Below are 25,344 nucleotides of genomic sequence, written 5' to 3' on the forward strand. Positions count from 1 at the left end.
ATACGTCGTTTATATCCTGAAGTTTGTAGCGCTTAACGCTGAGGGCCTGTACACGCCGGTGACCTCAGCGGTGTCTCTGATTATGTTATCGCGTTCTTACCAGTTCAGACAGCGCCAACTTATTTTGGCCTTGTTCCGCTGTTGATTTCAGTAGTAGTGTTATTCCACAAGTCTTTTTGATGTATATTGCTGCTTTTCAATCTGACCAGGAATCAGAATAATAGTGACGTATTGATAGATAGGACATTTTATACGGTATCATGAAGTATTCAATTACATGTTTTCTACAGGTGTATCAACGTCCACCAACGTATTTGAGCTTCATTAATTTATTTTATAATATTACAGCGATTGCTCTTTACGCACCAGGAGCAGCTGGTGGTCGTGCTACAAGATCTCAAAAATGTATGTCAACGACGGATTTTCTAAATAGATCCAAGTGTTCCAGTGAGAAATAATAAATCGGATATAGCGTTGTAAATCCGCTGAGATATATGTAGACCAGAACCAAACTTCTGATCACGCCCCATAAATGTCATGAAACGATGATACGCACGTGCGACATGATTGTTCGAAAATTCCGATTAAACTTCTTTGGATGGTTCTTGATGTCCGTTTATTCTTTGAGAAACTTTTCTAGTATCAAACACGATTGGATTTCGCTCCCATGAATCTGCTCTGGCGGCATCCTTAAGTGCTATGAATTATGTCGTGGTATTGAAACTCCCTGCTGTGATGCTATTTGTCACGTGAATAAGCCATCAGCAATACTTTGCATACTGCCTGTGGTCATCGTCAACTGTGACAATGCTGATTTGTCGCCCCTATCCATAAAAGAGAGCTCCTAGATTGGAATACATGCAACAAAAATGTTATGTAAAGATAATATAGTTGACTTTGGCCAAATATTGACTATTTTACTTGAACAAAATGAAAACTCATGTGTACAAAAACTACTATCTTGTTCTTGTAAGACATGCCATAAACCAGGATAGAGAACACTCTAAGTACACTTGTATATAGATCACTTGTATCATGTAGGATATTCAGGTATGAATAATTTTAGGTAATTTATTAAAGATATTGTATTCCTTCCCTCTTTGATTTTAATTGTCTTTCTCTGATTCTCCATTTTTGTACTGGAGCAGAACGTGTGTAGTTTCTAATTACGAATTTGATGAATTCCATGCTCAGATTTTGTACATTAACTTCTTAGTTCGTTTCTAGCCTGTTAATAGCTGTATTTTGTACATTACACCTCATATGAGTCTCTGCACAAATCAACTGAATTTGTTGTAAAATGGTAAATTAAAGTCGTTCTCATATCAGTGGATATATTATTTCACGTGCCCATCAACCTATACAAGGTTATGATTTCTGTGCATATTCGTAAGTGGAGACTCTTCCGGAGACGGGCGCTTTTCTGTTCGGTTGAGTTATTCACTATGTGCGTAGGCATCACTATGTGTGTAGGTATCACTATGTGTGTAGGCATCACTATGTGTATAGGCATCACTATGTGTGTAGGCACGAATCGTGTTCATGTTCCTTATGTAAATTTGTATTTTGTATTTTCAAGTATAACAGCTGTCCCCTATCTTTCAATCCACTCAACTTTGTGATAATACGTATTTAACTCCTAATATATCCCGAAAATCGTATCCACTTGGCAGTAGATTTAGGTATAATTTGACCGAGTTCTTTTTGTTAAGGGTCCTGATCATGTGACTGACTACCTAGCACCCAATTCAGCACCTCCCTAATAGTACTTACCAATATTCAATATAAAGTAATTGTAACGCGACGGATGAAAATTTTAAGTTCAATATCATATAAAACTTGTTTAAAAGTTTATATCCAAATGCCGTGTTCACAGTAGGCCCCGCCAAAATGATCCAGATCGGGCCCAGCATTTTATAAGGCTGTTACTTCCAATATCTATCTACCGTAGAGACCTTAGCGAGGTGTGAAAGGTGCGATCGCTAGCAAGCCGGGGGGGGGGGGAGTGTTTGGGGTTTGCTTAAAATAGATTATAATTATATAATTAAAGCAGGTTGTTTAAAAATAAGTTTAATTTTTTAAAACAAACCTGGATTTTACTATGAATATTTCCTAGAATTTCTTCAGTGATATAGAAATTAGATTCATGGGTGCCCATTGTCCTCATTTCGCATCGGGCAAGCCACTGCTGTCTATTCATTGCGGAATACAAAGACACAATAAATTTCCCGTCAAGGGCCTCATATGTACCCGAATCAAATGACATCACTCGGTGGTGATTCATGCAAGGCACAAGCGGTGAGTGGTATACTTAGATATATTTATCTCTTCTGTTTCATTGATAATAGTTGCTTTGTGATAAAGCGATTTCTTCATTTACTTTACTAATTTAGTTTGCTGTTTTGCATTTTTGGATGTTGCTTGCGGAATCTAGATATACAAGCGAATGCTCAGTTGTTTACGGTCTAGTTACATGTTGAACATCATACATTCCTATGCTCTCGTGGGTCGGTGGTTCTTTCCGGGGTTTTCCCGGGTTCTTCCTCCACCATTAATACAGGCCGCCATGTATAGTCTATCGTGTGCTGAAAAATGCGTTAAACCCTACAACAACAACAACAACATTCCAATGCATGTCCATTATATGGGACACTGCACTGATCAGGAATTCCATTATAGCCTTGGAAGATTTTATAATCTAGATTTTAAAGGTGCGGTTTTATTGTAAAGTCCACAGGAAGTTAAACAATAATGGAAGATATTCATTCAAACGAAAAGAATAAAAGCTCATGTACACCGTTGTATTGCAACTTTCGTTTTAACTTCTTGTGCGTACTAACATACTATACATATGTCCTTAGTCACAACCTTAGGTCGGGGCCCCGAGTGGCCGAGTGGTCTAAAGCTCTCTTCGTTACGGATCACTGCCATCTCACCTCTGTCTGCGGCGGTTCGAGACTAAGATTCAGCCAATGTGGGCATGTGAGAAAGCTTGCCAGCAGCTTCTCGTGGGTCGGTGGTTCTTTCCGGGGTTTTCCGGGTTCTTCCTCCACCATTAATACTGGCCGCCATGTATAGCCTATCGTGCTGAAAAATGGCGTTAAACCCCACAACAACAACAACAACACAACCTTAGGTCAAACATGATTTTGGTGAAGCAAAGACGCCAAGTATTATCAGCTTCATATTATCTTTCATAAGCATTTTACCACTTCAGTGCTGTTTGATAGTTTGCATATTTCAATCAGTTCAGTAGAACGATAATAATACAGATATTATTACATCAACAGATGAGTGGGAGTCCCTCAAATGTTTATAGCGGGCTGACTATGTTAGATCGCTCTATATAGTTATTAGATTTTACAGAGGAATTCGAGTCACAGAAACAACATTCTCTTAGAAGAAGCCTCTTGACATATACATACAAGGAGTTGTTGTTGTTGTAGGGTTCAGAGAGAGAGAGAGAGAGAGAGAGAATTTAAAATATTCTGCCCTCTAGTGCGTAGCTGTTATCAGTGAATTCAGTACACTGTTTCACCCCATGTATAACTGAATCACGTTTGCTGTGCGTTACATAGATTTCAGTTTCCATTCACTCATTTCAATTTATGGTTCATAACATCCGCTTATATTTACAATGAGCAAACTCGGCAAATGACGAAGCAAAGCACACACACAGAGAGATAAAGTCTCAAGTGGTAAACGATGAAGAGTGAACATGACTTTTGATGACCTATACATTAGGTATATATTAGGTTGGGAAGCAGTGTTTATTTGGTATCAAGTAGTTAGCGTACTGTGAATGCTGGGACACTGGTGTGAGGTTAAGACAAAACTGAAATGAAGAAATAAAATATATCTCAAACACTTTTGATTTATTTTCCTCCAACCCACGTATTATTTATTGAACAAGCTCAATGTTGCTAGTCGAACTGTCGCATTAATTCTTTTAGTTTGCACATTTGTGGAACTATTCACAGAATGATGTTTATTACTAGTCCAACATCTGAGTTACACGACATGACATTTTTAGGTAGTGGGTGAATTGGAGAATAATGGGGTTTTGTACTGACATGTAAAGTTCGTTCTTCTAAATAATCCATGGTTTATTTGCCTTTATCTATGATCAATATCATTTTGATTCATGTAAATGTGGAGCTGTTGATGTGAATTGTATTCGTCTTCTGCAAAGTAAGTTCAAAATGGTTTCGGTCAAAATATATGTTCCTGAATGTGTTTTGGATCAAATACCTGCAGTTAACATTTATCATGTGTTCCACGCTTGTACGAATACAGCTGGTTAATGTGGGTCAGTATAGTTCTTACCATGTTTGTGTATTGACGTTATTATTGCCATGACAACAGGAAGGCGTTATCTTCTCAAATTGTATTCGAAGCTTTTATTAGTGTATCGAGCATTGCCTAAGGTTAATGTATGAGATGTTGGTAATGGATATCGTTTGGTTCTGGGGAGGTGCCACGGGTTCGATCAGGAGTGTATGCGACAGTTTAATGTATTTATTTATTCAGATTGTCAACTGATGGATAGGCACTGAACTCACAAATAACCTTTTTTATTTCGATCCCTGATATCGTTATTGCATGCATCCCCAAATGATAGTTTGCTGACACGTTTATAGTTGCCTAAGTGTTTTACATTTTGTGGCAGCAACGTCTATTCATGTTAGTAGATTCGAGTATCGGAGTAGCTTCAGTTTTGAAACCATCAATAGCCCAATATTATGATTCTATAAATAGGTTGCCCAATCATGATACTTTAGTAGAACTACTGCTACGTCGCATATCCAGCCATCCCAAATACGTTTTTAGTTAAAGTGAGCTAAAAGTTGTCTCCCGACCTATGTGGCGGTCAGGCAGAGTGATCTCCCCGTATGGATAAGACTTGGCGGCAAAGCCTAAGAACGTGTTAGTTACTACTTCCACTCGTACCAAGAAGTATGCTTTCGTCACTTGGAGTCCTCGCAAAATACAGAATCTGCGTGGAAGATACAGCGTTACAACTTGGAGGAGGGGGCCCTGAGTGGTCGAGTGATGTAAAGCGCTCTCCGTTAATGATCACTGCCATCTCACCTCTGTCTGCGTGGGTTCTAGTCTTGGATTCGGCTAATGTGGTTATGTGAGAAAGCTTGCCAGTAGCTTCTCGTGGGTCGGTGGTTCTTTCCGGGGTTTTCACAGGTTCTTCCTCCATTATTAATACTGGCCGCCATGTATAGTCTATCGTGTGCTGAAAAATGGCGTTAAACCCTACAACAACAACAATAACAATTTGGAGGAGTTTTTCACTTATAAGGAATATATACTCGGTCTATATCTCCAATTTTTTCTGTTTCTATCCCAAAAAGTTATGCTTTTACAATTTACTAACTTTTTGTCGTCGTCACACATTTAGGTACTTGCAGTGGGAGACCAAGCTACTTCACGTTAAGTTAGGGCAATAATTATTTCATGTGCGTGTAAGTCCCTAAAGCTTATAAAAGCTCTTAAAATATGTCGATGCCATTACGAACGGGCACATATTGGTGAGTTTCTCTTCTAAGGCAATCGTAGCACCCGGACGTCTACTCTACTTAGATGGTTTTATTTGAATATGCGATCTATGGGCAACCTTAACCATGATTCGATTATTTTACCTGCACATGCCGTCACTATTTTCCACTTAAACATCATTTGGTATATCTCTGCGCGCGCTCTGTATTCAAACAATGCAGGTGCAGGCCCACAGGTTTATACTTCTCCCTACAGGTGGTATTGTCATATATTTTACCTGTACGGTTCATTCCTTTATTAGACTGTCTGTTATCAATTTCCGGGTAAACTTTTTATAGATTTGTTTCTTAACCAACATTGCGTTCTAAAGATAGGTGCAGGGCCACAATTTCATATGATTTGTTATATTTATCTTACATATTATAACTATGGGTAAAGCGTTAAAAAAAACACACAGCTCAGAACTAAGACGTCACCAGTCTGCATGCTGACGTTTCCTCAGTATGAGAATGTTGGGTGGAAAAGGGAGATAAGTCATCCCTTACCCTCCAGCCACTTCCCGCCGGACATAGACACACTCTGAAACAGCTCCGGCACCCAAGTCACCACCACAAGACTTGCCTCCTCATGGTTCGAAATGATTTCTATTGCGGAACAGCGAGGGACAGAGTTAACAAACAGCCAAGTTCCCTGTCGCTAAGCAGACATACGGACGGGTTACGTGGATCAAACATACCGCAAACCGTCCCAACTGATGTTCCTGACGATATCCTCCCCACACGGATGGCCTGTTTCCTTTGCGACCGGCCTATGCCATATACTAGGGATCACAAAGCCCCAAAACAACAATATTGCGGGCATAATCACTAACAGCCTGGCTTTCAGTACGTCGAACCCAACTTTTGCAGACATGTACAGGGACCAATCTAACCCACATACCGCCGTGACAGTCATTCAGCACTATGCCAAGATTAGTTCCTCACGTTTCAACAGATGTCGCTTCGTAATATCTCTACACTATGCCTTTAAATTGGTCTTATTTGAAGGTCGAAACAAATTGAATAACATATTTTTAGCATCAATATTTTCAGTGAAATCTTGACAGTTTAATTGTAAGATGTTTTTTTTTTTAAATATTACATATGAAAGTAGGGGCCCCGAGTATCCGAGTGGTCTAAAGTGCTCACTGTTCTGGATCACTGCAACCTCACATCTGTCTGCGTGGGTTTGAGTCTCAGGCTCGGCTAACGTGGGTACGTAAGAAAGCCTACCAGTAGTTTCTCGTAGGTCGGTGGCTCTTCTCGGGGTTTTCCAGGGTTCTTCCTCCACCAGTTATACTGGCCGCCATGTAAGGCCTATCTTGTGCTGAAAAATGGCGCTATTCCCTACAACAACAACAACGACAACATCAACAACAACATACGGAAGTGGTAGAAGTACGGGAGTTTTGGGATATTTCACTGGTTTGGGATACTCGGTTTCCATACTTTCTAGACTTCCAAATGTTACCGAGTCTGAGAGGATCATCGAATTTCCAGACGTTTTAATAGAATCTTTGGTTTGTTCTTTATCTGGTTATAAAGTAATGGTTACCACTGTAACCAGCGATTACTTACGCTTGTGTGAGCTTGATATAACCGAGTTTTCAATGACAGCTTTGAAATTCGTATTTAACAAGCTAACTTTCTATATTTGCATCGTCTTCTTCAGTCTTAGTTTGTATGGCTGCTCGCACCTGATTTCGGAAGCATCATGGCTATAAACTTGGTCTCACCCTGCCGCTGTGCAATATCTGTTGGGAACCATGGTCAGAATAATAGATGCAACATGTGGGAAAATCATTTTGAAGACTTACTCAATAGTGTTAAAAAATTAATCAAATAAAAACATGTGCTCTCAGCACTGAATACCCTTTCTGTTCGTATTGAGGTAATTACATTATCTGAGATCCAAAGTGCAATAACAAGACAAAGGTGGGTAAATGTCCAGGATCAGCTTTTTTATATGTGGAACATTTTAAATTTTCAAATACTAGACTTCATGTGCTATTGATCATTTTATTTAATTGTATGTTTATTCATAACTTTGTACCAGATGATTTCACAAAGGTTACAATTATACCGCTACTAAAGAACAAAATTGGTAACCTGGCTGACAAAAATAACTACAGACCTATAGCTCTTACGACTATTATTTCAAAAATATTTGAATGCATCATACTGTAATGATGTGAAATCACGATCATCGATAATCAGTTTGGTTTAAAAACCAGCATTCAACAGATTTATGCGTATATGCCTTTAAAGAAACTGGCAGCTATTATGTAGAACATGGCGACCCAGTGTTTGCATGCTTTGACGCTAGTAGGGCATTTGATAAAAGGTTGATTGATATTAAAATACCTGTCTACATATTTCATATTGTAGTTAACTGGTATGGCAAACAGTTGTATTATGTGCGATGGGGAATTGTAATATCCAGCGCTTTCCATGTAACCAATGGGGTGAGGCGGGGAGTGGGGTATTTTCCCCCCTTTGTTATTTAATATATATAGAGAGACGAGTTAAATCGTAAGCTGGTCAGTCTTACGTGGGGTTATATCTGTCACCAAATATGTTGTTTCTTAACAATTTTAGTTTTGCTGATGATATGTCATTGATAAGTCATTCTATCACAGGTTTAAGGAAATTATTAAAGATATGTGAACAATTCGCACTGATATAATCTATAATACAACCAAAAAAATCAGTATGCATGGTCTTTCGGCCAATTTCTTTCAAATTACCATCTCCTCCCCTGTACATCTTAACGGGATTGCTTTTACATATGTCAAGAGTTATAACTATTTGGGTCATATTATGAAATCCAATCGGTCAGATAATAAAGATGTGATGAGACATTACCGATTGTTATGTACTCGAACAAACATGCTTCTACGTAAATTTAAGAACTGTTCATTGAATATCAAAATTAGATTATTCAGATCTTATTGCTGCACTATGTTTTGTGCTCCTCTGTGGACAAACTTTAATGAATATGTAAAAAGAAAACTAGTTATTGGTTATAATAATAGTCTTCGTTTTCTATTAGGTCTTCCTGGATGGAACATTGCCTCCAACACGTTTCTAAATTATAATGTATTCAGTTTTGATGAAGTAATGAGAAAGTGTGTATTCTCAATGGTGACAAGAATATCTAGTATTAAGAACTGTTTTATTGAAATCTCTTTGGAACTATGACATTCATTTAAATTCTCAAATTATTAGCGGATCGAATAAAGTACTCTTTAAATATGCCACCATATTTCATTCATAATAATGCAGGGCGCAGTTAATTGTGTAGATGTATCTGTATACTTGTACGTATGATATATATGTTCTGTTATGTTTACAATGTTTTTTACGTTATATCTATATTTTAATTTAGATGTATAGACTATGTAGTCTGAAAAAAAAGAAATCTTATCGATTCCATTCCATTCGAACCGAATCGAATCGAATCGACAGGATTTGTGAATGTCTTAGCTGTGCTGGCGTACAATATAAGTTCCAAGCAGATAACAAATGTTCAGGCCTGAGTGGAAATTATGCCTTCGTCATGCTTTGTGTATAAAGTGACAGTCAATCGTGTATCTCTACAAGCAGTTTTGAACGAAGGAATTTAGTTGGACCAAGATATGATTTGGTTGTCCAGCCATATGGGGGTGGGGGCGTGGCTTTTGCAACAACAGAATGCAAAAAGATTTGTAAACTTTTGATTGTCATCAGGTTGAGAAAAAAAACACAACTTTCTTGAGTTGAGTCAGGTTCATCGTCCGAGTCGGTAGCAGAATTACTCCTGATCCGTTTTATAGCAGGTCTCCCACGATTCAGTGTTGGTTTGTTGTGTTTTCCCATAATGGAACGCAAATATTTTATCACCAATGCTCCCCATCTCCCTCAGAACCAAATTAGGTAAAATATATTTACATTTATAAATTGGGTTTGGGGAAGATTGATATTGTTGTGTGTATTTGATTTAACTTATACCTGATTTAATTGTTTGTAAGTTTTAAAATCTTTCCTTTTTTTAATTTCATTATGTCAAAATAATTAGTTCTGTTTACTAGAAACTCATACTTTTTCCAGAAAATGGTTTGACCGTGACCGTTTATTTCTGTAAACACATAAGGCTGACCTGGTTCCCGACCTTCATTCAGATTTAGTAACAATCACGTCAATAGGTTCTTTTTTATTTAAGTTTTTGTATAATATTTTTATTGTGGGAATAATAAGCGTAAGATCGAGGTTGTATTGAATACGTGACCCTAGGCTTGTAAATAGTTTTAGCGAAGTAAACATTTTTTTTCTCGGAGTAAAATTATTGGTTTTTATCAAGGACATAAAGGAGCTACGTGATTTTTTTTTAATAAGTAAACATGATCCTCTATTTCGAAATTAGGCATTTCCAAAATTGCGCATTACTTAGTTTAAATAGTGATGTTTAAAGAGAGATCTCACAGTCTGGGCTTCTAAACGTTTGATTTCAAGTCGTTTCCTTCTGTTGTAGCCAGTTTTCGAGTTATATGTTATTTTTTTCTTCAGATTATTTCGATTCCAAAAAAACTAATTCGTTTCTCTGGAAATATATTTGTGCTCATACAGAATTCTTGAACAAAGACATTTCTTAAAATAATTATCTGGATTTCCAAAATCGGAGGACTAATTATTGTGTTTCTACAAGGAACTGTTAAATTTTTCAAAGCTTCTTGTTTTCACTCTTTCTTGTCTTTCTGTTCATTCGAGCCTAAACACGCAACATAAGAATAGGGCAGCTCGTCCGGATTTTTAATTTTAGCTAGAGTATTTCAGAAAACTTGCTTTTAAAATTTGAATTCCCCTAGTCATTTAAATCTTTAGTGAAATCGACAAGCTTTTTCTAAATTATCGTCAAAAGTGTAAGTCTTTCTTTCATATCCTACCCAGTAACAATTAGATCTTTTCAAAAAAGATGAATTGATTCAACTTGCCAGAAAATACGATCTTTCTGAGATAAAGGCTTCCTTCACGAAACAGGAAATAAGAAATATTTTGGTTCAGTATTTGGTAGAAAAGAATGTTTTGGATAAAAGTTCTTTGGTTTCAGTAAGTCTGTATCAGACTCTGACAAAAGTGAAGGAATTCTAATTAAAATACAAGATGAAATTGGAGTTGTGGAAGCTGGAGCTTCAGAAAGAAGAAAGAGAAAAACAAATGCATTTACAAGCAGAAAAATGAAAGGAAAAGAAAGGCAAACGCAGTTACAAGAAAAACAAATGCAGTTACTATATGAGAAAGAGAAGATAGAGACAGGAAAGAGAGAAAGAAAAATGCAAGTAGATAAGGAAGAAAGAAAGAAAGAAATACAAATGCAGTTACAAAAAGAACAAATGCAGTTACAGTTGGAGAAAGAGAAGCAACAGAGGGAATAACAATATATAATGAAAGAAATTGAACTGGCAAGTGAAAAGCACATTCATACTTCAAATCCAAATTTAAGTTTTGATCTTGCAAAGAATATTAGATAATGCCCCCTTTTAGAGAAAAAGATGTAGACAAATATTTTCCTTATTTTGAAAATCGTGCTGCTGATGGGTATTTTTTAACTCATAAAATTCCTTTTGTAAATATGACTTCAACTCAACAGTCTTCTGGCAGAAAAGTATTTCAGCCTAATACAAGCCCTTCTAAGCCTCCAACTGGCACGACTTCTAAAAATCAAACTTCAGAGAAGCTTGATTCAAGGTCCTTGTCTCTTCCTACTTGTACCTATTGCAAGAAAAAAGGACACGCAATTTCTTTTTGCTAAAGTTTGAAAAATAAGGTTCAGAATCAAGACAGGCCTATTCCAAATGCTCTTATTTCTAAAGGGTCAAGGTCACGGTCATGTATTGAAAGCAATACATTTGTTGGGTCTAACAAACCCCAGTCAGCTTTTATTATGGAGAATTATGAACCATTCATATCAAAGGGTTCTATATCACTCGTGGGTTATTTGGCCAATCATATCCCTATTAAAATTTTAAGTGACATAGGAGCTTCTCAGAATCTTTTATTGTCAGGTACTTTGTCTTTTTCTGAGAAGTCTTCTTCTAATGAGAGTGTTCCTAATCAGGAAAGAGAGGGCGACGTTGTTCATGTTCCTCTCCATTGTGTAAATGTGTCATCAGACCCATGACATTCGGCACAGTGCATGTTTTACCCGTTGAGGGCATTCATATGCGACTAGGCAACGTACTAGCTGGAGACAAGGTTGTAGTTAATCCTCTTGTAACTGATTTAAGCTTTGCTTGGATCAGAAAGTCGATCCAATTGGAAAAGAATGCCCTGATTTATTCTTAGCTTGTGCATTTACCAGCGCTAAGGCAAAGAAAGCTCTTGAGAGTAATGTTGATAAGGAAAGTAATCCTTTAGCTGACACATGTATTGGTCAGGCTTTTGATGAGGTCACTTTCACTCCTTGTTTGGATCAATCAGAAGGTATTGATCACTGTGATCCTCTTTTGACAACTTTTTCTCTTTATTCTAATCAGGGTGATAAACTACAACCACTTGTCGTCGAACAGGAAAAAGATCCTGAGATATCCTATTTGTTTCAGAGGGCCATTCGTGAAAGAGAAGCTAGTGAAGTTCCTGTCTGTTATTCATCAAAAATGGAATTCTTCTGAGAAAATGGAGAGCTCTTAATGTACCTGCTGGTGATGAGTGATCAGTGATCTATCAAACTGTAGTTCCAAAATCTTACAGACAGGAAATACTTAGTCTGGCCCATGAAAGTCCTTTGGGATTAATGAAACTTATCACAAGATCTTGACTCACTTCTATTGGTCAAAAATTATAAGTGATGTTGGTAAATACTGTAGATCTTGTCATGCCTGTCAAATGGTAGGAAAACAAAATAAAAAACACCTAAGGCTCATCTACAACCTATTCCTGTCTTTGACAAAGCATTTAGTAGAATTATGGTAGATTGTGTTGGTCCCTTTCCTAAGACCAAGTCAGATAACCAATACATGTTGACCATTATGTGTGCGTCAACAAGGTTTCCCGAGGCAATTCTCTTGAGGAATATAAAATTTAAAACAATAGTAAAAGCTTTGATAAAGTTTATTTTACTCAGTTTGGCCTTCCTATATCTGTACAATCGGGTAAAGGGTCAAATGTTAGGTCTGTAAGTCTCCAGCCTATTATGCTTGAATTTTGCATTCAGCAATTCAAGTCAAAAGTGAAACTACTATTTGAATGAACTTCAATGGAGAAAACTTTTGAGTTTGGTAATAATGGAGTTCTGTCTCTCTTGTTCATTCTTCAAAATTTTCTTCAGATTAGATATTACGAACCTTAGAAAGTTAAGAAGAAAATGAATGAGTTAAATTATAATATTAGTACTCCTGGGATCTAAATAAATTATAGGAGTACCAGTATATTGATAGAGATAGCCAGGTTAAACATGCAATTAATTTAGTTGTACCTGTCCCACTCAGTGAAGATTTAAATGAAGGAATATCATCGGATTCTACTGATATTGGAGTCACAAATCTTCGGAATTCAGAAATTATGAAAGTTCTGGACCCCAAACTTTCACATTTGCAAGACCAAGAAAGAAATGAACTTAAACAGCTATTATTTGAATTATAGTAGTTATTTCCACATGTTCCTACAAGAACAAACAAAATTTTTCATGACATTTAAATTGTAAATTCCAAAACTGTGAAACAACACCCGTACAGGATGAACCTTCTCAAACAAGAATGCTTGAAAAAAGAAATCCAGTATTTGCTTAAAAATGGTTTTATTGAGCCCAGTAAAGGTGACTGGAGTTCACCATGCAGACTTGTTCTAAAACCAGATAAAACTTTTCATATGTGTTCTGATTTTAGGAAGGTGAATAGTGTGACAAAAACAAATTCATTCCCATTACCAAGAATCGATGACTGTATTGATAAGATCGGGGATGCCAAGTATGTCACCAAATTTGACCCTCTGAAAGGGTTTTGGCGAATTCCACTAACGGAAAGAGCAAAGGAAATTTCGGCATTCGTGACTCCAGATGGACTTTACCAATATAAACTAATGCCGTTTGGGATGAAAGGGTCGCCAAGTACATTTCATCATCTGGTCTAGACAATTGTGATGCTTACATCGATGTAAAGCCATACTTAAAAGCGCGCCAGTTCTTACAGCTCGAAATTTCAGCCAATCATTTAAACTGTATGTTGATGCAAGTGATGTTGCAGTTGAAGTAGTTTTGATTCAAGAAGATGAAAATGATATTGATCATCCAGTGTGGGTTTTTTTCTACGAAGTTAAATAAGCACCAAAGAAATTTTTCAACAATAGAGAAGGCATTTTTGTCTTTGATATTGGCATTACAACATTTTGAAGGTTACCTTAGTTCAGCTCCTTCTCCGGTTATCGTGTTTAAGGACCACAACCCCCTTACTTTCATCAGCAAGATGAAAAATAAAACTAAAAGACTGCTAAGGTTGAGTTTGTTGTTACAGGAATATAACCTTGACATCAGGCACATCAAGGGAAAGATAATTTAATAGCAGACGCGCTTTCCCGTGTGTAACAGTGTATTCATGTACACGTTGTGTAATATATATATGAGTTCTTTTTAACCTCATGTATAATTAGTTTGTGGCAAAAAGAAAGCTTTATCATAAAAATCTTTTTCTTCATGGGGGAAGTGTTATGCATATTTGATTTAATTTATATCTGGTTTAATTGTTTGTAAGTTTTTTAAAAAGATATTTTTTTTTTAATTTCATTATATGTCAAAATAATTAGTTCTGTTCACTAGGGACTCATACTTTTTCCGGACAATGGTTTGACCTTGACTGTTCATTTGTGTAAACACATATGGCTGACCTGGTTCCCGACCTTAAGTTAGATTTAGTAACAGTCACGTCAACAAGTTCATTTTTATTTTTATTTTTTGTGGGAATAATAAGGATTTATTAAATGCGTGACCCTAGGCTTGTAAATAGTTTTAGTGAAGTAAACAGTTTATTTCTCGAAGTAAAATCATTGGATTTTATCAAGGATATACAAAGGCTACGTGATTTTTTATATATGTAAACATGATAACGTGATACTCTATTTCGCAATTAGGCATTTCCAAAAATTGCGCATTACTTAGTTTAAATAGTGATGTTTAAAGAAAGATCTCACAGTCTGGGCTTAGAAACGCTTGATTTCAAGTCGTGTCCTTCTGTTGTAGCCTGTTTTCGAGTTATATGTTAATTTTTCTTCAGATTATTTGGATTCTACAAGACTAATTCGTTTCTCTGGAATTATATTTGTGCTCATATAGAATTCTTGTACAAAGACGTCATAAAAACATTATTTGGATTTCCAAAACCGGAGGATTATTTGTTGTGTTTCTACAAGTAACGGTAGACAACAACATTGAACAGGATACAGCATACGTCATCTCCTTCCATCTTGGATTCTTCGTCAGGACTTGAACTTAATTTCATTAGAACATTTCAGTATTCGGACTTCTAAAATTTTATTCGTGGATTATGCTTGGATTATTTTTCGATTTGATTATTGAAACCGTAAGTTCTTATTTTTCATTTTTACAGTATTTTTCAAGGGAAATAAAACATTTTTCAAAGCTTGCTGCTTTCACTATTTCTTGTGTTACTGTGAATTCGAGCCTAAACACGTAACATAAGTATATATCGGAGTAATGTTGAATCCTTACTTGGGTGACTCTTGCATAGCCATCAGAAGTTATGTCCTTTGCTCAGTTTCAAAACTAGACAACAATATTTTCCCTTAGTCGATGTGATGTCATTCCGCTGACTGAGAACATATTAAGACCTTTTTTGGATTTAACCTTACTCCTGAAACAACAAACCGGGCTCTTCCCAGTACTGGTTTAGCCTGAATTGTTGCCAAAGTAGATGCTGCATCGGATAAGCAACACTCAAGAATATCCTCCGCTCAACTACAAGGACCCTATCCTCCACCGACAAGCACGCAACCACCGGCACGCACGCAACCACCGGCACGCACGCAACCACCGACACGCACGCAAATACATGCACGCACGCAACCACCGGCAAACAGGTTGCCTCCATCAGTTGGCTCTTGCGACATGCAACAGGACGTATGCAGTCTATTCAACATCACGAAAATGGTGCATGGGTAGGTGGATTGAACAGCAAGCGATCTTCCTTACGTAAACAAAAAATGTGTTATTGGTAACAGTAAGCTTACCATCAGTGATGTTTTCCACTGGACAGACAGAACTATATTTCACTTCTGATGGTGCTATATCTGGTCCAGAGTCAATGAAATAGACACGATTTTTATTAAAATGATCTGTACCATTTAATATTTCCAAACCTCGGTACACGCATTCAGCTAAAGACGACTCTGGTAACAATGTATTCCTTCAGCCCGGGAAAATCTTGTGCTGCATTATCAAATTACATAATTTACGGTCCCTTGGACTATTGATTGGAATTTTGTGGCCACATAATGTTTGGTTTAGCTTTGGTTTGGTGCTTTACGGCTCAGCAACACAGTAAGGTTATTTAGTGCCGAGGCAACTAGAGTAAAGTGCCTTGCCCAAGGACACACCACGGTAGCTGAACCAGGCTATCTCATGGTGGGCATGCTAAACACTCAGCCACCGCAGCTCCCGTCACTTACTGTAAACATTAATTCAGTTAAGGAAAAGTATTTTTCGTGTGATATCGGATAAGAGGCGCATTCATTGATGCAGCGACAAATAATACTAATAATAATAATAAGAAGAAGAAGAAGAAGAAGAAGAAGAAAGCTGATACAATTTATAACTGCATTATACTAATCAAGCCATCGAAATGGGTTGCGCTGATGGATACACGAGCACCGTCGTCAATCTCAACATCGACATTATCATTAATTGTATCATCAAGATGCATTGTGTAATAAAATTTGTTTCATTCACTTGACTACAATGTTTGTTCTTACCTCCTTCCATTTATCAGAACTGAATATAATCAGAAGATAGAGAAGCGATGATAAATAATAAAGTTCAGAATATATTCGAACATAACCTTTTTCGAAATTATGATCTTGATAGAAAAAATGATTGGCAACTTTTATCTGCTTCATCACAGATGAAACGTTGTAATACACCTGCCATAATACGGAGTGTTATGATGTGATGATGTCCGTCCCTCCGTCCGTCATTATGTAAGCATAATAACTTGTCCACAATTTACAGTTTACAAACATTCAAGATTGCTTGCACGTGGAGTAAGAAAGAGTCTTACTGATTTCAGGATCAAATGCTCATTCTGAACGTCACTATGGTTGAAAGTAGAACAGTAGTTTCCGCACAAAGACTACGGTGTGTTCACCAGAGTTACCAATTCCTGTGGATAGCCTCCAAATGTGGTGATAAAATTCTGTCTACTTTAGGTTCAAATAGTCAAATATTAATGTAAGTTTGACGGAGAAAAAAAAAACAATTAGTTTCACAACATTAACGCGTGTCCTCCGCCATCTACAGTTTCCAATCTTTGTGGATGGATTGCACTAGTGACAAGGAACAACCATATCGATTTTTATTTCAAAATGTCAGAATCACTGTGACTGAATGAAGCTACTTTTTGTAAAATACCTCCCTATTTTGTGGATGGATGGCACTTTGGTAAGTAATAAATCTATAGATTTGTGACTGAAAAGGTTACTGGTCAAGATTCGCACAAAATAACTCGACTTCTTCACCATCCCCAGCTACTAGACTTTGTGGATGTTGAACTTTGGGCAAGGTAGAACTCGAATGTGAATGGCGAAAAATGGTTTCTGTACAATATCATCAGTTTTGCAATACAGGCTAGTGTCAAACGTTTTCACTGCATTACACTTAGGGTATGTAAGAAGTTTTTTATTTGGGGTGCAAGAGGTCAAAGGTCAGTGTCATTATGACCGAGAAAGAAAATAGTTTAAGCAGTTCAGTTATCTCAACTGACGACTATTAAAGATGTGGCGGGCATATAATGTGCTGTTCAGGACAGTCTTGTTGCAATTAGCTGTAGTTGTCATGTTCAAACATTTACATTGACGCTGCTTTTATAAATCTAACGCCAAAGTGCATGTGCAAACATAATTTGGATGGATGTTAAATAGTTACATAGTAAATGGAAAGGGATATTTGGTATTACTCCGCGTAATGTAGACATTCGGTTTGATTCAAGGACTTGGGTATTCTTAGACGATGTTATAAATTGCTTCATTTTGTTATTTTACTCAGCAACATAAGATGAGATCTGTCTAAAGTGTTGGCGGCTGGGATCTTTGAACAACTTTGCAACTTGCAATTTTCTACCAGATTGCAAATATACCGTATTTTAACAAAACTTAGCTTGGTGATGCAATTGAGAGTGCTCCATATGAATATTTTCCATACGATTGTTTGTTGTTAGCCGATCGGTAAATGGCCGTGCATCTTTTTGAAGTAGAATATACGGTATAGATATTAACAGTTTTTCTCAATATGATTCCAGCTTATTTCTTATTTTAAAATAAGATTTTTTATTCCATTAACCCCTTCTGTTTCCTTTCCTTCATTTATCTGTTTGTTCCTTTTTGTTTATTTCTTTAACTTTTTACTTTGTTTGACAGCTTTGTATAATATTATCCTCCATCCAATACAATGATTATCACTAACAGAAACTATCGTGACATTTTCAAAAGATTCCCATCTGCGAGGAGCTGCTCAGTCGGTCTTCGTGATCTCATCACCTGGGCTGTCGTCGTACAAGCATAACCTGAAGAGTGAGTATTTAATAGGATTAACTTATACATGAATAATTTCAACTTGTTGAGGTTTAATTATTATTTTGTTCTATATTTCTTTGGCGGCATATTTTACGTTTAAAGAGGGTGCATAAATTTTTGCCAAAATCTATTTCAAGGTCATCATTTTTACCTAAGGGAACATTTTATCCCGAAGAGGTCATTAAGGAGAGAGCACATCGTAATTTTTTTTTAAAAAACCAAGCCAAGCACTTTTCAATTGAGACAGTCATAATTAACGATATTGAAAATTGCTATTCAGTGCTATACGAACATAATAGCATCAATGATTTGGTCTGATTATAACGAACGAACATTCACATACCCAATAATTATAACGAAATTTCGCTTTTAAAGCATGTCGAGTCTATTCAAAGTCGGATTAAATTCAGTTTTGTTAGCACTTAGCTCTGCACAAATTACCGTCATAAATCATTATAGATATGCAAATTGATGCTTCAAATGGAACAATGTTGTATTAATGGAAAACTAAACCGTCATTTGGTATAGATCCTCAAAAGGAAAATGATATGATTCACTTTGTGCTTTTAAACGGCATAGTATGCCAGTACTGAAAAATTTTGAATTGTGATTGAATACCAGATATTTCGGTTGCTCCAGTTTCGCTGGCCAGCGTTTTGTACTGGCATTATGACTAGACTTGAGACATCTGAATGGTCAATTAGCGTTTTGTGTTTGCGTTAAGTATAAACTTGATACATTTGAATGGCCAGTTCGCATTTTTATTAGCTTTATGACTAGTTCAGACTTTGTTAGCAAAATTCAATCATGGTTGCTTACGTTTTACTTTTGTTTATCTCAGTCGATTAATTGTATGTATATATTTACTACCTAAAACTCATATGAACCTTATATATGACTTACCTTAGCTGATATCGTTACTTTTTTGCATACTTATTTAATCAGCACACACGATGCTTGTAAGTTATATTTTGATTATATTATCTTTAATGGTACACGTGCATTTTAGATGATTTGATTGTAAATTTTATTGAGGCCTACAAGGAAGACTGACCTAATGCCAAATGTATCCACTCATTTAATACGTGGTAAATAACATTATTGATAAAAACATTCCACAAGTCCAGATGGATTGCATTCAATCACATACATTGCGTTCAGCTGTTGCACATCGTTTTTGAGACAACACATGCAATTAATGCATCGACTTTGCCCCTAGATAAACATACTGATATTTTCAAAATATATGTATTTTTTACGAACTGTTGTAACTATGAGTAGTTTGATATTTAAAACTATACCTAGGCTATACCTGCATTAGAAAATTCGCCGTCCACAATTGTTTTTGAAACACTTGTACACCTGTCTTCCCACGATTATAAATCAAAGGTATTTCCTTTATCCTAATTGTTTGTTTTAATCATGCTTCTAATCGAAGTTACAGTTATTATCGACACAATCCAAGATGGATTCTATGGCTCAAAACGATATTGTGGGGTTCGATTCCGATACGAAGATTGACCCTTGGCACGATGCGCTGTTGAAGATCATGGAGCAGCTGGGTGAAGATGACATCAAGGAAATCACTGTACTCCTTCTTAATGAGGTGGACGTGGAAGTGGAGAAGTTTTTAGAGTTTTCGGATTTTCAGAAACTCTTGATTGCGCTGGAAGAGAAGCATGACATTGCCACCATTGCCCTGTGGTTGGAGAAAGCTCTTGACCGATTGAATCTGCACGAGATGACCACTGGCACAAAGTTATCTGATATATTTTTGGAGTATAGGACACGGCTAAGTAATCATCTTCAATCATTGAATGTCCTACGGAATGAAACCTTCCTTGGAAGAACAGATGATTTAAAGAGTGTCAAAGAAGGGCTTGAAAATGTTACGATAAAGGGTCAGTCCATGTTGTTGCTCTTCATCTTCTTTGTTGTAATTGTTATATTCCCAGTAAATGTGATATGGTGTCATACCTGTTGAACTAGTCTGCCTGACTATCCGTTTCTAAAGTGGCATAATATGCAGTATCAACACCACCACCACCACAACCATTAGATGTAGGACATTATGTAAGCCTCCAGAATACCCATGACGTGTATGTTTGCCTACATTTCTGTTTTGGTTCAGAGATGAATATATATATATATATATATATATATATATATATATATATATATATATATATATATATATATATATATATATATATATATATATATATATATATATATTTGCCAAACTTTAAAAAGATGTATGGGGCCAATTACGATTATATTTGTTATCCATTGTAATTGATTACATTGCAGGCTGTAATCATATAATCATTGATTTCAGGAGTTCAGTAATTGAAATCATAATCATCCATAACTCACAATGTAATTGCAGAGTGTAATCATGATTAGAAATAATTACAACCTAAAAAATCACTAATTATATTCCTAATTATTCTAAGAATAATAAACTTTCCCTTAACAACAGACCATAAATGTTAACTATTAAAATAAGGAATGGGTAATAATAAGTGGCCAATATACAAGCCAAGTTTTCAAAAAATATACTGACAGATGCAATCTTTGAATGCTTAATGTTTATATATTGTAATAACAGTAGCAACTAAAATTGTTGATGTGAATGTGTTGTAAACAGTGCTAAGTAGTCCTCGTGTGTCATTTTAATTTGCATGTAAATAATTGACAATAAACATATAGATAACAAGTAAATACTTAATGAATCGCAATTATAATCATAACCATTCCCCAGTAATCATAATTGTAATCGTAATCATGTTTTCCAAATATAGGGGCAACATAATCGTAATCATCAGTGTACACAACCTGTACTCATAATCATAATTGCAATCAACTGCATGATATTGGATGAGAGGTCCTAATGACCTCATGCATGATATTGGATGAGAGGTCCTAATGACCTCAAGCATGATATTGGATGAGAGGTCCTCATGACCCATGCGTGATATTGGATGAGGGGTCCTCATGACCTCATGCATGATATTGGATGAGAGGACCTAATGACCCATGCTTGATATTGGATGAGAGGGCCTCATGACCCCATGCATAATATTGGATGAGAGGTCCTCTGTGCAGTTTAAAGAAATGCCACTTTTCATCTTCGTACCATAATGAGCCAAATATTATATTTAAATAAAGATAATATCACAAGATAGCTAATACACATGTTCAGTTCAAAAAATCTGAACCACTATGTACAGGAATGTCACATTATTATAGAACAATGCATACAAATTCTGAGCAATCATTTTGTTAATGCTTCAGCAATGCGATGTAATTAAACCGATTACCTCGGATCTGGCTGTAGATGGTTGTCAAGACTAACAGCTCAACTGTTGTTTTTTTTTTTTTTTGTTCTGGCTAGCCTGTCATATAGCGCATGTCTATTTTACCTGCCAGCTTGTAAAATAGCTCACAGCTATTTTGGTCATATAGTGCATGTCTATTTTACCTGCCAGCTGGTCAAATAGCTGACAGCTACTTTGGTCATATAGTGCATGTCTATTTTACCTGCCAGCTGGTAAAATAGCTCACAGCTACTTTGGTCACATAGCGCATGTCTATTTTAACTGCCAGCTGGTAAAATAGCTCACAGCTACTTTGGTCACATAGTGCATGTCTAGTTTGCCTGCCAGCTGGTCAAATAGCTGACAGCTACTTTGGTCATATAGTGCATGTCTATTTTACCTGCCAGCTGGTCAAATAGCTCACAGCTACTTTGGTCATATAGTGCATGTCTAGTTTGCCTGCCAGCTGGTCAAATAGCTCACAGCTACTTTGGTCATATAGTGCATATCTAGTTTGCCTGCCAGCTGGTCAAATAGATTTTACCTGCCAGCTGGTCCAATAGATTTTACTTGCCAGCTGGTCCAGTAGCTCACAGGTACTTTGGTAGCTAGCCAGTCAAATATCCACCTTCAGCAAGTTTTATTGTTGAGCTGTTGCGTTTACTAAAACATACATTTGCTTCCAAAACTAATATTATAAGTGAATACCTTTTGTAAGCTTGAAATATTCCTCTAAAGAAAATCTGTATTGTTCAGTATCGGTATGACCCATTTTATTACGGACTAGACCCAAAAAGACCACTAATAAATAGTATTTAGTATGGTTACAGAGATCTAATCCAAATTTCATCGATTTGACACAATACTATAGCTACATTTATAACTTTTATCAAGTCTGCTTTTTCAGAAGCATACATATCCAAAGTTTCAAGTCATACTTGTAGTTATACTTCTTTTGAAGGCAAATATAATAAATATGCTAGTATGCTAGTTTATAAAAGAAAAACATATGAAGCTACTAAAATAAGACAGATAGCAAAAATTATGATCTCCTACTCATCCACTAACTCACCAATATCCCCCCATTTAAATGCCATACCAATCAACCCACCCATACACCTCCCTGATTGAAATGCCATACCAATCAACCCACCCATACATCTCCCTGATTGAAATGCTATACCAATGAACCCACCCATACATCCCCCCAATTGAAATGCCATACCAATCAACCCACCCATACACCTCCCCGATTGAAATGCTATACCAATGAACCCACCCATACATTCCCCCCATTGAAATGCCATACCAATCAACCCACCCATGCACCTCCCTGATTGAAATGCTATACCAATGAACCCACCCATACATCCCCCCAATTGAAATGCCATACCAATCAACCCACCCATACACCTCCCCGATTGAAATGCTATACCAATGAACCCACCCATACATCCCCCTCATTGAAATGCTATACCAATCAGGTTCCAGAGCAACTACATAACACCATAACTGGACAGATATATAACAGAAACATCTACTGACACTTAATTCATGATGTAGATTATAAAGATATTCAAAAGCATTTCAGAAGGATGTGTTTCAGGAAAATATAAAATAATATCCAAAATAAATAGGTGATATTTCTTGTCAGTTAAAGCTTGTGTTCACACATAATTTATGACCAAACCCTCATGAAACAGAGGCAGGTAATGCACAATTAATTTGATAGAAATATACCTATAGGGGATATAATACATACTATTGTCTCACAGCTCACCTTTCAATTGTGTCACTTCTGCAAATGGTAAGACTTTGGGACATCGATCAAACCATGAAATTTAAATGTAGTGGAGTCATTATTATTTATATTTTAGGGCAGATAGTCTTCAGTTGTATCTTTTGGAATTGACAGATTTTGGAGAGGTTTTATAACGATTCTTTACTGGAATAACCACAGAATCAGTTTGTTCTTTTTCAAAATTGTTAATTAATAAATAATTAAATGCAAAGAAAACGTCATTTTCCAAGAAACGTATCCTGATTAATTCCATTTTTAACCACTTAAAATTATTATTATTATTATTATTATTATTATCATTATTATTATTTAATTTAAAGGTGTCTATATATGCGGCATGGGTGGAATGGGAAAAACCAGTCTGGCACGGCAAGTGTGCAGCCTCCTGGCCAGTGAAAGGAAAATTATCTATATTAATCTTAGGTAACAAATACATAATGTGTATGACACAAAATCTACAAATAGAATTTTATAAAGAAAGAAAAACAATTATTGGCTGGAACAACAACTTTTATTACTAATTATTTTTAGGCCCTACTGCTTATAGACAGTTAAGGTGTATATGATGGTCTATTAACTGTCGTCCTTCTGTAAGGACAGATTAGGAGGATTGCTATGAAATCCATACAATCATTCAATAGTCCATCGGTTCTAAATGAAAATGGTACATGTACTGCTTGTACATGGATGGTCATATCAGCATGGTGTTTCTACTGAACGATTTCTTATATCTAGTTGTTCCTAACTGAAAATGGTTTCACTCAGAATCCAATATGGCTACCACAATAGCCAAATTGAAAATCTTGTTAGAACTACTTTTCCTGAATGAATGGTAGTATCAGCATGGGGTTTTCACTGATTCATGATATCTAGTTGTCCATAAATGAAAATGGTGCCTATCTAACTTTTAACAGTGCCACCACAATGGTCATCATGACATCAATTCTACTAGATTACTGGTTATATCAACATTGTTCTATGAAAAGACTTCTCATGATGTTTAGTTGACAATGAAGGCAAATGGTGTCAGTCCGACAACTCATATCACCACAATGGCAGCCATCTTGAAAATATATTTTGTGTTGCTTCTCAAAGACAGAATATTGTATCAGCGTGGGGTTTCCACAAGAAGACTTCTTATCTTTCTTGGTCCTAAATGGAAATGGTGTCAATCTGAAATTCAGTATCTCCACTACAGTAGCTAATTTGATAATCTTGTTATAACTGAAGAATTTTAGAGATGGTTTTGACACTCCACATTGAAATGAAAGGAATGGTCATATCTTGTATCCCTGGAAATTCTTTTTGACCAGTAGGGCGACAGACCTATTGAAAGGCTCTTTTTGCTTTTGATTTTCTAAATATTTTTGGAATGGATTGGTATTATTCTTCCCTTGTTTTAGGTTTGTATTTTTCATCCCAAAGGTTATGTGCATGGCCATAAAATACAGAAGAATAGAGGAGATGATTATGATGGTTATCATCATCATCATCATCATTATTATTATTCTTACTATTATTATTATTATTATTATTATTATTATTATTATTGATTTTGATATTTTGCACTGGTCAAGACTTGGGCTTATGATAATGGTTTCTGGAGTTACATCAGTGGGAGAGATGATGATGAGCTTCATGCAAAATGTTATTCTGGATTTATTACTTTATATGTCATAGAACATAATTTCATTATCTATCAACATGATAGTTAAATAAAAAATAGTATCTGGCTGATATTGTACCATTATGTATAAACTGTTCAGAAATACCTGATTTTCGGTGGAGTATATATGTCACCTGAACAAAGTACACGCAGATGAAGACTTGTTTAACACCATAGAAAATGAATTGGTGATTATCAAGTTATGTGACCAAACCACACTTGTATTATTTGTGGAGCAAAGAC

The 25,344-nt window shown here is 36.2% G+C and overlaps 1 protein-coding gene across 4 annotated transcripts in view; it reads left to right on the forward strand.

Annotated features, from left to right (window-relative positions):
* Positions 1–2,180: 2,180 nt before the first annotated feature.
* LOC149801722 (uncharacterized) overlaps positions 2,181–25,344 on the forward strand; it is a 46,939-nt gene continuing 23,775 nt past the window's right edge. The window contains exons 1-4 of one of the 4 annotated variants that reach the window (XM_089956024.1): positions 2,181–2,298; positions 18,231–18,311; positions 19,753–20,215; positions 23,756–23,858. In XM_089956024.1, coding sequence (XP_089812150.1) covers positions 19,780–20,215; positions 23,756–23,858 — 539 coding nt within the window. In that variant the 5' untranslated portion in view covers positions 2,181–2,298; positions 18,231–18,311; positions 19,753–19,779. Of the gene's footprint in view, positions 2,299–16,383; positions 18,312–19,752; positions 20,216–23,755; positions 23,859–25,344 lie in introns of those variants that run through there. The other 3 variants (XM_089956027.1, XM_089956026.1, XM_089956028.1) reach the window with 3 other exon arrangements.

The sequence above is a fragment of the Sinohyriopsis cumingii genome, chromosome 4 (assembly GCF_028554795.1).
Source record: "Sinohyriopsis cumingii isolate HCF-2022 chromosome 4, ASM2855479v2, whole genome shotgun sequence".
Lineage (NCBI taxonomy): Eukaryota > Metazoa > Mollusca > Bivalvia > Unionida > Unionidae > Sinohyriopsis > Sinohyriopsis cumingii.